The 16,171-nt window shown below is 43.6% G+C and overlaps 1 protein-coding gene across 11 annotated transcripts in view; it reads left to right on the top strand.

The window, feature by feature from the left end:
* Positions 1 to 16,171, top strand: part of nrxn3a (neurexin 3a) — a 110,373-nt gene that overhangs the window by 48,284 nt on the left and 45,918 nt on the right. For all 11 annotated transcript variants that reach the window (XR_007966496.1, XR_007966494.1, XR_007966495.1 and 8 more), the window contains exons 6-7: positions 4,093 to 4,394; positions 8,771 to 8,932. Coding sequence is in view for 7 of the 11 variants with exons in the window: in XM_052085659.1 (XP_051941619.1) it covers positions 4,093 to 4,394; positions 8,771 to 8,932 (464 nt within the window). In the remaining 4 variants the exon portion in view is untranslated. The remainder of the gene's footprint in view (positions 1 to 4,092; positions 4,395 to 8,770; positions 8,933 to 16,171) is intronic.

Genomic DNA, 16,171 nt, shown 5'->3' with positions numbered 1-16,171 from the left:
ACTAAAATGGTCCCAAGTCATTGACGGTGTATTGGTACACTCACCTGACTTGTGTGTGGGCACCGTAGGATCAGTTCCCGCTCAGTGACGGTGTGGATGTGGGTGGGAATAGTCGTTCGTCTCTATATGTGCCTTGCGACTGACTAGCAACCAGGACTGTATTTTTCTTACGTTTGGAAGACCTTCTTAACCCATTCACTCCCAAAGACATTTTTAAAACGTCTTTTCAGACTTGGTCTAGAATTGATTGGTCCTGAATGAGTTTTTAAATGTTTTATCAAACTCATGAACAATTTTAATATTCAAGTAATCATTTAGAGTCATTGTTTAACTTAAAATGATCTAAATGCTCTGAATTCAGCCTTTCAACGATAATTATTTATGATTTGTGAAAGCAGAATGATTATCTTTTGTGATTAATCAAAATAAGACATCTGAAAACATCAGCTTTTACCAGTAACGGAGTCCCTTTGAAAAAGGTTGTTGACTACATCAATCACTCTCGTGTGATATTGCTTAATTGTTGTTTTTAAAATCAGATAACAATGGACTTGAAACAGATCTGATGGTGAGAACCGGATCGGCAGATATTTTGGCATTTTTATGCAAAATCCGTGGACAATTGTAACGTTGTAATTTGCTGATCTCTCAGTGACACCTGCAAAATAAGTCATTACAGCTGCCATCAATACTAATCCAACAATTCTCAGCCTATACAGTCACCCCCCCAATGATTTGAAAGTTGGAGTACTTCACAACATAAAGCAAGCAGGACAGTGGCCCCTGAGGACCTGGTTTGGTCACACCTGGTGGAAAGTCTCGTTAATCAAATAAACAACAACAATTAGTTAATAAATCGAAAGAATTGTTTTGTCATACAATTTTATGAAAAATAACGTTTATCTTGATTAATTGGTGAAATCATCAATAGAATAATCGATTTTAAAACTATTAGCTGTTGTTCGAGCTTTCTGAGAAGCCACGCGGCAACGAGACTGACTGACGATTACACGAGAGAACCTTGCATGTATGATGGAGAACTTACCTAGGTTGTTCATTTCGGAGACAGAAGATTCAGCCTTTGATTTATTTGAGGATGAGGATTGATCAAAAATAATAACGTGAATACATTGTTACTACAACCAAATTCAGCTTTGCTGTCGTTGCCTTTTTAAAAACGTACGCTAGCGTGCATGCATGCTACTGTATTTTTTTTAAGCTAGGGTATGTTTTACAATGCCATATAATACAATGCGACTAGTGTATGTGTTAAATACAGAAATGGCACCCGTAACTGACACTACGCCTTTTAATATTGTTGCGCCGTATGGTCGTGAAAATACGGGAGTCCACTCCATTACAAGATTAAGAGCAATGGCATCAAGTCCAACCAACCATCTTAACAATAAGCTAACATCAAAATTTGTATGAAAACTATTTTGTCAACACCATTTGAATTGCACTACCAGTCTCTTTATCATGGTGTTACATGCGGCATCCCTTTGGGATGGGAAGCGAACTGCATCTCTTCTCCCACATACCCCTCCTGTCGTTGCTTCCCCATTGTGAGGGGGGAAAAAATACTTTTATTAGTATGCACGAGAAACCATGCTAGTCGATCCATGAAGATGTTTACCTGCAGGGGTGCATTGGGAACACTTCCCTGCTTCAAATGGCAGACCTGCTGTGCAAATGAAAATGAAAAGTTGAAGAATATTTCCCGCAAAATCGGGACCCAATACATCGGGTAGGACGTATTGCTTTTATTTACCATTGCTGCTTTGTTCGTCAGGCAAAGCACTTCTCTAATTGGCTGATCACGTCTCAGTTTGTGGATTCATCGAGAATATTTGACTTTCTCCACACATAAAGTTCTTACGCTTCAGGCACATGAAGACAATCAGGCTGTTTTTGTCCCAATTTTGTTTTTTTTTCTGACCATGTATGTCAAATGCCAATCTTATGTCTTACAAAATTACGATTATCGTTGCTCATAAGGTTTGTAATGACAGTATTCGTCCTGATAAATTAGTCCAATATGGTTTGGGAGCCCTAATCTTAAATATTAATTAAACAGGTTCGGTTGTTGTTGTTTTTTTTTTTTTGTATGCAAATAGTTTAATAGTAGCAGTCAAATCATTATATCGGGGATTGTAATTGACTTTTATCACATGAGCATATTTTGTGGTAATAAGTGTTGTGATTGTAACTTCATAGATATTTTTTGCTCTCATTACAACAACATAACTAAGAGAAAAGATAAATAAATGACTACATAATGAATGTCTGAGCCCATGGAGTCTGTGCCGCCGCTCTTTCTCCCCCTTTCAAGGAAATGATTTGCTTTTGTCAGCGCTGCAGGTCACAACATCAAAACGTTCTGAAAGCAGACGGCCGCTATGTAGTTTATATCCTGCTGAAGCAAATGTATATCCAGCTAATTTGAATTTGACAAATCATTTTTCATCTCCCCGTATTAGCGTTATTACATTAATTCCTTCAACTTTTCAATTATACGTTTGCAGCTCCAGTACAGGTGAGGGGTAAGGTGGCTGTGAAATATGTGAGAAATATAGCTTAAATATAAAGATATAAGATTTCTCTTCTATACAGAATGATAGAAGAGAAAGATGGGTGTCATGGTGTTGGAGTGGTTAACACATCTGCCTCACAATTCTGAGGTTGGAGGTATGCGTGGAGTTTGCATTTTCTCCCTGTGCTTGTGTTCTTTTCATAGACTCGGGGTTTCTTCTAGCATTCCAAAAACATTTCGCAGGTGTATTGAAGACTCTAAATTGTCCGTAGCTGTAATTGTGAGTGTGATTATTTTATTTTATATTGTTGTATTGTGTCTGTGTGAGAACAAGTGCATGACATTTAGCTGGTGTCAAGTTCAGTCGGGGTGTATCACTTGAATCTTGCCAAAGCTCATCTGGATGAAAATGAATGGATGAATGCCGCAGCTATCATGAGTATCATACATCAACATTCATGAATTGCTGTGGTTCTCAACCTTTATTCACTGATGCAGACACAGGGATTTTTTTTTCCAGGCAAGTACCCCCTAACCATTTTTGGATGGGGAAAAAAACTCTTGGGCGGCCCGGTGATAAACTGGTTAGCGTGTCGACCTCACAGTGCAAAGATCCTAGCTCTGGCCTTCCTGTCTGTAGTTTTTTTGTGTGGAGTTTGCATGTTCTCCCTGTGCTTGTTTTTTTTTTCATATACTCAGCATTCCCCCCACATTCCAAAAACATGTATGGCAGCCTGATTGAACGCTCTAAATCAAGGGTGGCCAACCCGCGGCTCGCTGGTTCCATGCGGCTCCAGGGCTTTCACACGACAATTGTCAAAACGCCTTGGCGATGGCGCTGCCATTCAAACATCGCTGCTTGATAAAGAGAACGTACTACGTCAGCCTATCATCAAACCCGTTACTTGATTGACATGGAGGGCAACTACTCAGATGACAGCTGAATCACTGCTCATGCGCAGACAAGGGTGCCCTCATGGTTTCTGCAATTTGAGTAATATATTCATTGTGTTATGTTAGCATAACTATAGCTAGCATGTTGGCTTTTTACTATTCTCTACCTAACAACAGGGCAAAGTAAAATGCTCCTCAATGGGCTCTGATGGTTTCCCCGCTCATGTTGCTATATTGCTATGTGTTAGCATAACAGCTATTAGCATTTTAGAATTTGAGCTATACTCTTAAAAAAAAAAAAGCACCCGATCAAAAGGTACAATGTGAAATCTTTATCGCTCTGCCTCAGCATACTACTGTACTCAGGTTTGCTATCTTGCTAAATGTTAACATAACAAGTGTTCGCATTTTAGCATTTTATAACTTCTCACAATTAAAACGTAATTAATTTGCCTGTCGGCATTTTAGCAACAGTTATTTAAAACTGGACAATTTTTAACTTCTTGAGGCCCAACTTTAAAATGCCCAGTGTGATTTTTCTTTTTGTTTGTCATTATTATTGTTTCTGTGATGTAACTCGTATCTCGTGACTGTAACAAATTTATGTCTCACCTGTGCTTTTTGGGCGCGGGGGGGTTTGTTTGTTTGTTTTTTACTCACCGCAGCAAGGGAAGAGAATGTGGCCACGTTCCGTGGTTCTGAATACTTCTGCTACGACCTCTCTCAGAACCCAATCCAGAGCAGCAGTGATGAGATCACACTCTCCTTCAAGACATGGCAGCGCAATGGCCTTATACTTCACACTGGCAAATCAGCCGACTATGTCAACTTGGCGCTGAAGGATGGTGCTGTCTCCCTTGTGATCAACCTGGGCTCTGGAGCTTTTGAAGCAATTGTTGAGCCAGTCACCGGGAAGTTCAATGACAATTCATGGCATGATGTCAAAGTGACTCGGAACCTCCGGCAGGTAAGACCATTACGTGAAGTGTACCATCTCACAAAGTGACCGTTAAATTGGAGTGAATTGTAGAAATTAATTGAATTGCAAAATGGCCATCGAAAGATTCTGGAGGCCTTCAGTTTTGCTTAGACAGTACCAAGAAGATGGTCTCATCCTTTCTTTGATTCAAAACAGTAGTTCAGACACCAGCAAAGCCGTTTCAACACAGGATGAATTTGAAAAAATCTGTGATACACATGCAAACAGAAAAGGAAGCCGACTGGGTCGGTTTTCAAGGAAAGGGATTCAGAGGTGCAAATGATTCTGTTTAAAAACACTCAATGAATCTCATTTTAACTTTACTTAAGACCAGTATAAATATAATACAGTGGTACCTGTAGTATGAAAGTTATGAAACGCTTCAACAAGAAACTTTTGCCTCTTGTTACGAAAGAAATTTCAAGACACAAAAGGTAAAAATACAGAATGGGACGCTACTCGCAGCTCCGAATTTCCCGAATGCAACATAATTAGAGCTGCTCTGCCATTGTCTATTATCGAAGCATCGTCCTCGCATCTCATTGGCTAAGAGGGACCTTACCGTATGTGTTTATATGTGTAGATAGATAAATAGATAGATATATGTCGATGTAGTGTCCTCGTCATTCGCCCCTTGGGCCATGAGGCGTTCCGATAGTTTTGCGTGAATGTGAATCACCCAGAAAAAGTGTTCATCAGTCGGACAATCGCTCACTATGCTGATGTTTGCCCTGGACATTTTCGAAGGATTGTTAAAAGCAGACAAAAGCAAACGTCCTTGAATCAGTTCTTGATAAAACGCCAGGCAAAAAACACTTCTGAGAGAGAACATGAACTAAAGAGGGCAAAAAAAACCCGATGAGGACGCAGTTAAAAGTTAAATGAACATAATTTTTATTCTTTATTCTTTGTTTTTTACATTGTGCACTACTATCATTTATTGTGCCATAATCTAATTGTAACATGTATTTGTTCCATATTTTGATGCTTTAGGAAACATTTATGTTAGAATCTTGTGGTGCTTGGAACGAATTAGGGCCATCCATTTGCATGTAAAACACGTCTCCACAAAATTTTCTCGTTAAGACATGTCTTCCAGAACCAATTAATGTCGTAAGTAGAGGTACCACTGTTCCTCAATGCCGGTGTTATAAATCTAATTTAATCGCGTGGAATCACTCTAGTGTTGCATACATGCTTTCAGAATCAGGATTACATGTAATTCCAGACATCACCGATGGAGCATACAATTGGTACAAACCCCCGAGTTCAGTCACAGAGGTTTGTTGCCATGCTTAATACTTGACAGTGGTTCGGAAGCAGTCCAGCATCTCTCCAACAATGATTTGCACTTTATTTTCAGCCACAGCAGGGCTTGGACTCCATGCTGCAACCCAAAGCCAAGCCATCCTTACTGAATGAACTACTGCTATTAAACAGTATAGAACAGCGGGCACCAATGGGGTTGCCCCCAAGGACCACATACAGTATCCCTGCGGGCCTGTTCTAAAAATCCCTTACCAGTAATGAGACATTGTGTTTTTCCAGGAATTTTGCATAAGTTATTTGAACTGTGCATGTGATATTTCTTTTCTAACGAGAGTGAGAAATCATGACCCATATCATAAATAACCATTGTGTATATTATAAATTAATTAATAACAACATACTATTTGAAGGTCATTGTAGCAAATGTGTAATGTCAGAGGTGTGTATCAAACTAGATGCCCTTTGCATTAATCAGTACCTCAGAATTAGCTCTCAGAACATTTCAATTCAACTTATATTTCTAGTACACTTTAAAAGAAAAAGGTCAGTCAGGTTGGGGTCACATTCTCCAGGGGAAGGGAAAGATGAAGGGCCATATAATCCCTTCACATTCCAAGAGTTCCAAAGTTTTATTCCTTCTCATTTAATGGTTTGCATTTTGTGGAAAGTTGTTCGTTGTCGTTCGCTGATCAGTATATCGGGCAGGATGCTGCAATGGTCATCTCATGATCACGGCTTGCATGATGTCACTCGCATTGCCGGCACCTGATGGTTACACACGTCAACAGATACCGTAACTGCCACTTTTTTTTTCAAAGAGCTGTTAGTTTGTCATTTGGCAAGTAACCTCACATTGCTCAGAATGAAATGGAAGAAAATGGTTCAATTGGCCTGTCTCATTCATCCTGTGGCACATTATTGTATTTCCCTCTCCATATCTCATTGCATCCCTCGATGTATTGGGATCAAACAACATTGCATGAAACAATCAATATAAAAATTTGAATTGTGTTTTTATTTTTTTTTTCTGAGTGGAAAGCTATGGTTTTAGCGTTAGCACACAACATAGACTGGTTTACTTAAGCATTCACCTTCATCGCCAACATTGTGCGAGATGTTCATTTGTTTTGGTTTTCACAAACATTTGTAATATGCAACTCATATGAATTTGTTTTAATTTGATTTGTTTGATCGCACTGACATACTGTCGCTTCTTTAAGTTCATCTGTAACCTGCTTCACTTTTTTTGCAAAGCAACCAGGCACCGGATACGCCATGGTAAACACTCTCCATTGTCTGGTAGATATCAATCATTTATTACTGCAATAGTGTGGCGTTTGCTGTGGAATTGTTGTTCTGCTTTTGGATATGAAGAAACCACAAAGAAAAATGTGTGTTTCTTACTGTTTGTGGTTGAAAATAACTTCTTCCATTTCCTCTTTTACCTTGGTCAAACCTCCATTGATTTTAAGTAGAATGTTTACATGGACTGGGCCAACCCAAGTTTTGATCCGATTCTAAGTATTCTGTTTTTTTAATTGCTTGTTTTTATGATTCACAACTCGTAATGTTTTTTTTCTCAATTTCTATGGTACAATCATGCCTACAGCAATGCAATCATAAACCACAAATTCTAAATATGACCTTGATACAGTTAGAATAAAAATCAAGTGACATATTAATGCGTCTTTCCCAAATGTTGCCTTCTTTGGGCTAATATTGGAATTTCCATGTCCATGTAAACCCAACAACTTCAGCCAATCACAGTTTTTCCTTCGATTCCATCTGTTGCTTCGGTTTTGGTGACATTGCTGTTGAACCAGACATTTGATAGGGAAAAAAAACACTATAAGGCTTTGCACGTTGTATTTATTATTCCTATCGCGACAATGATCTTGAATCGCATTATTTGGTGAGGTGACCCACCAGTCAGTGACGTATTTCGGAGTAGAAGTTGATGCCATGTTTTACACAGCGTATGTCCACAGAAAAATGCACCAAGCAAACAGTGTCAACTGAAAACCTCATAAAAATAGAGCTTCTTAAAAAAAATAATCAGATGCAATAGATTTTTTATTTGCTTAGACGTTAAAAATTGGCGCATTTCGATTTTCAGGCGAGCCTAAGTCTCATTTTGCCCGTTTGGGAATTTGATTCTTCTCACTGCACCATGCTGGGTATTCTAGCATACATACGTTTGACGTTTCCTGGGGCACACCCCTGGCGCCATTTTGTCGCCTGAAAGTGATCTGAACTTTACATCTAAGTTTTTGCACAGGCATTCTAACGAGATTTTGGTCAATTCAAACGGATTCTGCGCTTGGTGGACATGTGGTGGTTATGGATGTCATTACATTTCATTAATTTATGTGACAATCGCGTGCATTAAATCCCCTGAATACACTGGAAATGATGACTAAGGTCGCGGGTGCTGGAAGCCATCCCAGCTGTCTTTGCGGGGTGCACCCTGAAGTTGAAGTGCAAAGGGAGTAGGCTGCTGCAGCTCCTGTGAAAAATAAAATATCACTGCAGACGAAGAGAAATAGCTCTACGAGTGGGTGAATTTGTAATGGTAAAACCACACCCAAAGGGCAAAGTATTTTTTATATAATTGTATCATCAAATGTCAGCAACTGGACTTCGATCACTATTGTGAGTTTGGTGAATACTTGAATACTCACGGTGGTAATCGATGGTGGTGTCAGAAGCTCACATCATATCACATTTCGATGCAAATAAGCCTATGCTCTTTAGGCCCACTCTTTCTTATCATGATGCCAAAGGCTGAGGCAATCTGTTAACCAGTACCATGTACAATGCAGAGATCAAAGCAGTGATGCCGTTGAAGCAATGAGAGATGCCACAAGATGAGAATATGCTAAAAAAATAAAAATAAAATAAATTCTGAGATGTTGCTTTTTAAAATGGTTGCAGTAAATTCAGTTATAGGTTATATTTATATTTTACTGACCTGTGACTACTCATGGTGAATAATCAATTGTCCACATTACTAATTCCAAATGAACAATACAGTACTGCAACATTTCTCCCTAGCTATGAAAACAATACTTTATCATTTCCCTCTTCGTTGTCAGGTGACAATATCAGTGGATGGAATTTTAACCACCACTGGTTACACCCAGGAGGACTACACCATGCTTGGCTCAGATGACTTTTTCTACGTCGGGGGAAGCCCCAGCACCGCTGACTTACCTGGATCACCTGTGAGCAACAACTTCATGGGCTGTCTCAAGGAGGTAAGGTGCCTCATTTACTGTTATATCGATCAACCTTAAAAATGCTTCCACTAAAACAATAGGAGTTACAGCACAGATAACTGTCAGGGTTCAACCTTGTAATAAAAGTGGCTTGAATTTTTTTTCTCATTTCTACATTGGTTTCCTTGTGGGGCAAAATATTATCCAGCACACTACGATTGAGCGCAACTTTTCACTCTCTGAACCCTTTCATGCACCAATAATAGTAATGAAAAATATGGTAGGAGTAACTATGATCAAGGTGGTCCAGTGGTTAGCACGTTGACCTCACAGTGCAGAGGTTGGATTACAGCTCCTGCCTTCCTGTGTGGAGTTTGCATGTTCCCCCCGTGCCTGCGTGAGTTTTCTCCAGGTACTCCGGTTTCCTCCCACATTTCAAAAACATGCATGGCAGGCTGATTGAACACTCAAAAAATTGTCCCTCGTGTGAGTGTGAGGACGGTTGGTTGTTCGTCTCTGTGTGCCCTGCGATTGGCTGGTAACCGGTTCAGGGTGTCTCCCGCCTCCTGCCCAAAGACATCTGGGATAGGTACCAGCACGCCCCGCTACCCTTGTGAGGATAAAGCGGTTCAGAAAATGATTGGATGGATGGATGGATAACGATGATCACTATTGATCACTGTGATACTAACCTTTCGAAATATCATCACTGTTAATCCCTACACCACAAACCACATTGTACACTGAAACACACTCAAATTATGTCATATCTAACGCTTGTACGGAGTGGGTGGCTGCAGCAGAGAGACGACTTTTTGGGTCACAGTTCTAAAACCGCACACGAGCAAACACATAAAAACAGTCACTGGGTGTGCACTTCGTCATATGGACTGCAGGGAGTGCGAGGAATTGGTGCACTACCGATTTAATCCCTCCTTGGCCCATTTCCGACTGAGCATGCTTGTCAGGTCCCTTATGGTCAAATCCAGGCAGACATTTTCTTTTGACTTGTTTATGTACCTACTCACAGAGATATTGTGCTTTGCACAAAACAAAAGATGCATGTTGTACACATGCTCAAAGCACCCACACAAAGCCACGTACACACATAGGTAGAGTGGTGCGCTATTGACAAATGCTTTAGTCATTTTATATTCCAATTGCAATGTTGATCCTGATTTGGTATTTTCCCGAAGTGAACATGAAACAAATGGGAGTTTTCTAGAGAATATTGTTCAGGAGTAACCCACCTTTTTGGAGCAAATTGTCATTCCCTCCAATCAATTACTTCTCTCCATAGTGACTACATCTTTACGTGCAACTTAAAACTCGACTATATGTCTTTGGAGTGTATTCAATTGAATATAGGTTGAACATGATTTTCAAATCAATGTATTCTGTTTTAATTTATGTTGAACATGATGTCCCAACTTCACTTGAATTGGGTTTGTAATTCTAAAAGGTATGCTAGGCACAAGCAGAACTCTGCTTATCTCCAAAAGAACACTGTAGTGAAGTGCAGGGAAATGTGGTGGAGGCAAGTACGCATTATGCTTCAGTATAAGTAGCCTGATTATTAAATGTCCAAGGCAAGATGGAACAGAAAAACTCAGTCAAACATAATTCTCCCCAGAAGGTTTAATGGACACAAAGTGGAAAGGATGTGGAGAAGCTTTAAAACAAATTTTCAAAAAGTCAAAATTCATTGCTTTTATCTTCTCCTTTGTGAATATTGTATGATTTCCTGATTGGACTCCTTCTTCAGCTTGCCGGAATCCCTTACTGCCGGTGTCCACCAGCGAGTTCGAAGGTTGCCGCCATGAACAGACACCGACATGTGCAAAAATCTTCCCAGAAAATTTTAAACTCATTTACAGTGGTACCTCTTCTTATGAATGTCTCCTCATACAAAATGTTCAAGTTACGAAACGTCTCAACAGGAAAATATTGCCTCTTGTTCCCAAAAAAATGTCAAGATATAAAAGGTAAAAATACAGAATGGCTTGTTATTCATAGCTCTGAGTTTTCTGAATGCAACATACAGCTGCTCTACCATTGGCTATTCTCGAGCATCATCCTGGCATCCCATTGGCAAACTGGGACCTCTACCGTATGTTTCTGCGTGTTCATAGATATGTGTCTGTGCAGCGTCCTCATCATTCTCCCCTTGGGCCATGACGCATTCCGATAGTTTTAAATGTGTTCATCAGTCCGCCGATCGTTCACTATGCTGTTTGCCTAGGACATTTTCATAGGATTGTTAAAAGCCGACAAAAGCAAGCGTCATTGGACCAGTTCTTCATAAAACATCAGGAAAAAAACACTTCTGAGAGAGAACATGAACTAAAGAGGGCAAAAAAAACGATGAGGACGATCATTTTTATTCTTAATTCTTCGCATTTTTTACGTTATGCACAACTTTAATTTATTGTGCAATAGTCTAATTGTAACGTGTATTTGTTACATATTTTGATGCATTTTTGCTTTAGGAAACATTTATGTCTGAATGTTGGGCGGGGCTTGGAACGAATTAAGGCATTTACATGGAAAAAGCGTCTCTACTTACAAAATATTCTAGTTAAAAAAATTTCTTTCAGAAGCAATTAATCTCGTAAGTAGAGGTACCACTGTACCTAATAACTGGGGATCCAGTCTATGTGTAACCTTAATGTGCTCTGAGTATGAGAATGGAAATCCAAATAAACAGCAGTAGTATAATACAGGTAAGAAAGAACATGAATACATTATGACATTTACTGTATTTTGTGGGTGTTTAGTATGTTATGTCATCTTCCTTGAAGATTTATATGATCTACTTTGTACCATGAGTGGACTTTCCCTTGCACTGTCTCACATGCGTTCAGCACTCACCAGCGATCCTCTGCCGTCACACCCTCTCATCCTGCACCCCAAGCATTAGGGGGATAATTTGCCTGCTTGCAATGCTCTTGCACTCGCCATCTCGAGTGGCATTATAGAAAAATGTTTTATTACCATGGCACCGAATATTGGTTGCCCTAGGTAGCCCATGTGGCTGGCTGGCCCACGATTATTATGCCTTTCATAAGCCAGCAATTACAGAGAAAGGCGACATCTCAGAGCCTACAAAATGCATAATGGCCTACAATAACACATAATTGCTGTAATTGTCACTACTCCCATTCCCCCCCCCCCTCCTCCAACCTGCTCCCATCACTCCCCAAATCCACCGTCTACCGTTCACATGTAGTCCATTTTACTTAGCGAATAGACTAGGAGAAACAGAAAGGACTGAGCACAGAAGAACAAAACACTAATTACTACATTCTATATAGCTAGAGTGCTTAACTTGTCTCTCATCCCGTATTGAATGTATCTACTCAGCATTTTCACTGAAGATATCTGTTCTAATTTATTGCAATATTCAAGACAAATTTACATTGGCTCCATACACAATGCGCTGCTTAAGCAAAGTATCACCAATAGGTAGAAGAGAACCATGCATACTAAAAGTTAATGGACACTATCATTACGTCTAATGTCTGCTCCTTGCAGATTATATATATATATATATATATATATATATATATATATATATATATATATATATATATATATATATATATATATATATATATATATATATATAGCATCCTCGTCTCGAAAGGCGATGGTCGACGCGTAGGGGGGGATTAGGTCCTGTACTGGACGCATGAGCGCGAGTGGCTGAAGAGCCCTATTCTTGAGTGGCATTCCCGCTGGCATTTCACGTAGGTGAATGTTGAGGATGGTGGGGTGGTGCGTGGAGCAGCTGCGCGGCACTTTCTCGCTGCCCGCTTCTGTGAGGCCCGGTCCTGGTCCTCCGCCGCAGCCTCGGCGACCCCTATGCGGATGGTGTTGCGCCAGGTGGCTCGGTCTGCTGCTGCACTCTCCCATCTGTTGGGATCCACCCGGACCGCCTTTAGGTCACGTTTGACAGTGTCCTTGTAGCGCAGCAGGGGCCGGCCCACACTCCGGCGTCCCTCAAGCAGCTCACCATAGATTATTTCCCGCGGCAGCCGGTGGGGGTCCATGCGGAAGGTATGGCCGATCCAGCGGAGCCTTCTCTTCATCAAGGTGCATTGGATGCTTAGGAGGCCGGCTTGTTGGAGGACCGCGGTGTTTGGAATCCGGTCCTGCCACCTGATGCGCAGCAGCCGCCGGAGGGCACGTAGATGAAAGGTGTTAAGTCGCCGTTCCTGCCTAGCGTAGGTGGTCCATGACTCACTGCCGTAGAGTAAGGTGGAGAGGACGCAGGCCTCGTACACCATAACCTTGGATTTTGCACTGAGAAGGCTGTTTTCCCAGACGCGTTTCGACAGCTTCGCCATCACACCGGCAGCCTTGGCGATCCTCGAGCTGATCTCGGCGTCGAGTGTTGTTGCACATGTGACGGTTGAGCCTAGATAGGTGAAGGAGTCGACATTTTGCAGCGGCGTGTCCTCGATGGTGATAGAGGGGGCGACGGTGGTTCCCTGGGCTAGTATATTTGTCTTCTTTAGGCTGATCGTGAGCCCGAAGTCCCTGCACGCACGCGAGAGTCTGTTCACCAAGTGCTGGAGTCCTGCCTCACTATCGGAAGTGAGGGCTGCATCGTCTGCAAACAGTAGTTCTCTTACCAGGATGTTGTAGGTTTTAGACTTGATGCGCAGTCTTGCCATGTTAAAGAGGCTACCATCTTGCCGTGTGCGGAGGTATACCCCCTCTTCGCAGTCGGAGAAGGCATACTGGAGGAGGATGAAAAGAAGATTCCAAATAGGGTTGGTGCAAGGACGCACCCCTGCTTCACTCCACTGCTGACTGGGAATGGCTGGGAGGTAGCGCCGTTGAAGCGGACTGTGCTTTGCATGTCTTGATGGAAGGAGCGGATAACGGTGAGCAGTTTTGGTGGACAGCCTATCTTCTCCAGTATTTGAAATAGCCCGCTCCGGCTGACCAGGTCGAACGCTTTGGTCAGGTCAACGAAGGCAATGAACAGAGGTCTTTGCTGCTCACAGCACTTCTCTTGAAGCTGGCAGAGGGAGAATATTATGTCCACTGTGGATCTTTTAGCCCTGAAGCCACACTGCGATTCGGGGTAGACTCGTGAGGCGAGGCGCTGAAGCCGTTTCAGGGCGACGCGGGCGAACACCTTCCCAACGATGCTGAGCAGAGAGATGCCCCGATAGTTGTTACAGTCGCTGCGGTCCCCCTTGTTCTTGTAGAGGGTGACAATGGAGGCATCCCTCATGTCTTGGGGGATGTGGCCCTTTTCCCAGCAGAGGCTCAGAAGCTGGTGCAGCGGTTGCAGGAGCGTGTGTTTCCCATGCCGCAGTACCTCAGGGGGGATGCCATCCTGGCCTGGTGTTTTGCCATTGTTTAGAGCGTTGATTGCTTTCGCAAGCTCATCAGGCGAGGGTGCGCTGTCCAGTTCCTCCATGAGGGGAAGGTCAGGCAGGGAGTCAAGGGCTGCTCCTGCGACGGTGTTTTGAGTTGCATATAGCTCTAGGTAGTGCTCGACCCACCTGTCCATTTGCCTGCTTTGGTCTTGGATCGTGTGACCGGTCTTGGACTTGAGAGGGGCGGTTTTGTTGCATGATGGACCGGTTGCCGTTTTGATCCCCTCATACATGCTCCTGGTCCTGCCCTGGTCAGCAGCTGACTGGATCTCCATGCAGAGGTCCTGCCAGTATTTGTTAGCACAACGGCGGGCTGACTGCTGGGCTTTACTCCTGGCAGCACGGAGGGTGTCTCGGGTTTTGGGGCAGGGGTTGTTCTTGTGCTCAAGCATTGCCTTTCTCTTGACTCCTGTTGCAGGCTCCATTTCTAGCCAGTGCGCCTCGAACCAGTCTGCGTTTTTCCGCACTCTCTTCCCAAAGGCGAGCATTGCGGAGTCGTAGATGGCGTTTCTGAGCTGGTCCCAGAGACGGATGGGGTCTTCTGGGGTGTTGTCATATTTCTCCTTCAGCTTATCTCTGAATGTAGTGGAGAAGCAGTTCACCTTTTCCGGGTCGGCAGTGCCACAGGTGTTTATGCGCGGCTTACCCTTGGTCTTGGCGTGGTGGATTCTGCGAGGCTGCAGCCTCACCTTACTGGTGATTAGGGCGTGGTCGGTGTCGCAGTCTGCGCTGTGGTAGCTCCTCGTGTGGAGGATGGCATTCAGGCTGGATCTTCTTGTAATTGCTAGGTCCAGCTGGTGCCAATGGTGGGATCTAGGGTGCCTCCAGGACACCTTGTGGCGGTCATTGCCTGCGAAGAAGGTGTTGGTGATACAGAGGCTGTGGTGGCAGCACAGCTCGAGGAGGCGTTGGCCATTCTCGTTCAGTCGGCCAACTCCATGTGGGCCGAGGCAAGAGGGCCAAGCCTGCCAATCGGCCCCCACACGTGCGTTGAGGTCGCCGAGAATCAGGAGGAGTTCGGTCTTGGGGATACGTCTCACTTCATTTTCGAGAGTTTCGTAGAACTCATCCTTGGCTTCTGGGGAGGACGTCAGGGTGGGGGCGTAGGCTGAGATGATGTTGGCATACCCTCCTGTGGTCTTCATACGCAGGGAGAGGAGACGGGACGTGCCGCCGGCTGGTGTTTCCACTGCGTGGAGCAGGGAGTTCCTCACTGCAAAGCCCACGCCATGCTGGCGCGGTTCCTTCTGCGGCCGACCCTGCCAGAAGAAGGTGTAGTTTTCTTCCCTGAAGGATCCGCTGTCTGGCAGGCGTGTCTCCTGGAGGCAGGCCACATCGATGTTCAAGCGGGCCAGTTCCTTCCCAATGATGGCGGTCTTTCTTAGGTCAGTGATCGGAGTCGGGTCGGGGGACATTACGGGGCATAGTTCTGACGTTCCAGCTTGCTATGCGAAGTCCTGGGGACTTCTTTCTCTTGTGTGTTTTGCCTGGTGCATGGAGGCACTCGCTTTCCGGGTTTCCCCTGCTTTCTACGCACCCAGTAGAGCAGGCGAGTGTGACGGGCTAGCACCCTATTGACCGGGGGCTGCCCAGTTTGGGGCGGGCGGTAGCTAGCCAATGAAGTGCGATGACTCCTCCCACCGTCGGACGAGGTCCACGCCAATTGGCCGGAGCTCTAATGAACCGGTAACTGCCTCTTCCCGTGGTTGCTTTACGAAGTCTTGCGACTTCGGTGGAGACCACTCTCCAGTGCGCGTCGAAGGCTTGGGCGGGGGATAGGAGACACTGAGTTGCCCAGGCTGTAGTGTCCCCCTCTCTGCGTCACCGATCGGAGCCCAAGGGAGAGGATGAACCAATACACTTGGGACCGGGTCTGCTGCAG

This window comes from Hippocampus zosterae, chromosome 14 (genome assembly GCF_025434085.1).
Source record: "Hippocampus zosterae strain Florida chromosome 14, ASM2543408v3, whole genome shotgun sequence".
Taxonomy (NCBI): domain Eukaryota; kingdom Metazoa; phylum Chordata; class Actinopteri; order Syngnathiformes; family Syngnathidae; genus Hippocampus; species Hippocampus zosterae.
The sequence above is the reverse complement of the archived record's forward strand: the minus strand, read 5'-3'. Positions and strand labels throughout refer to the sequence as shown.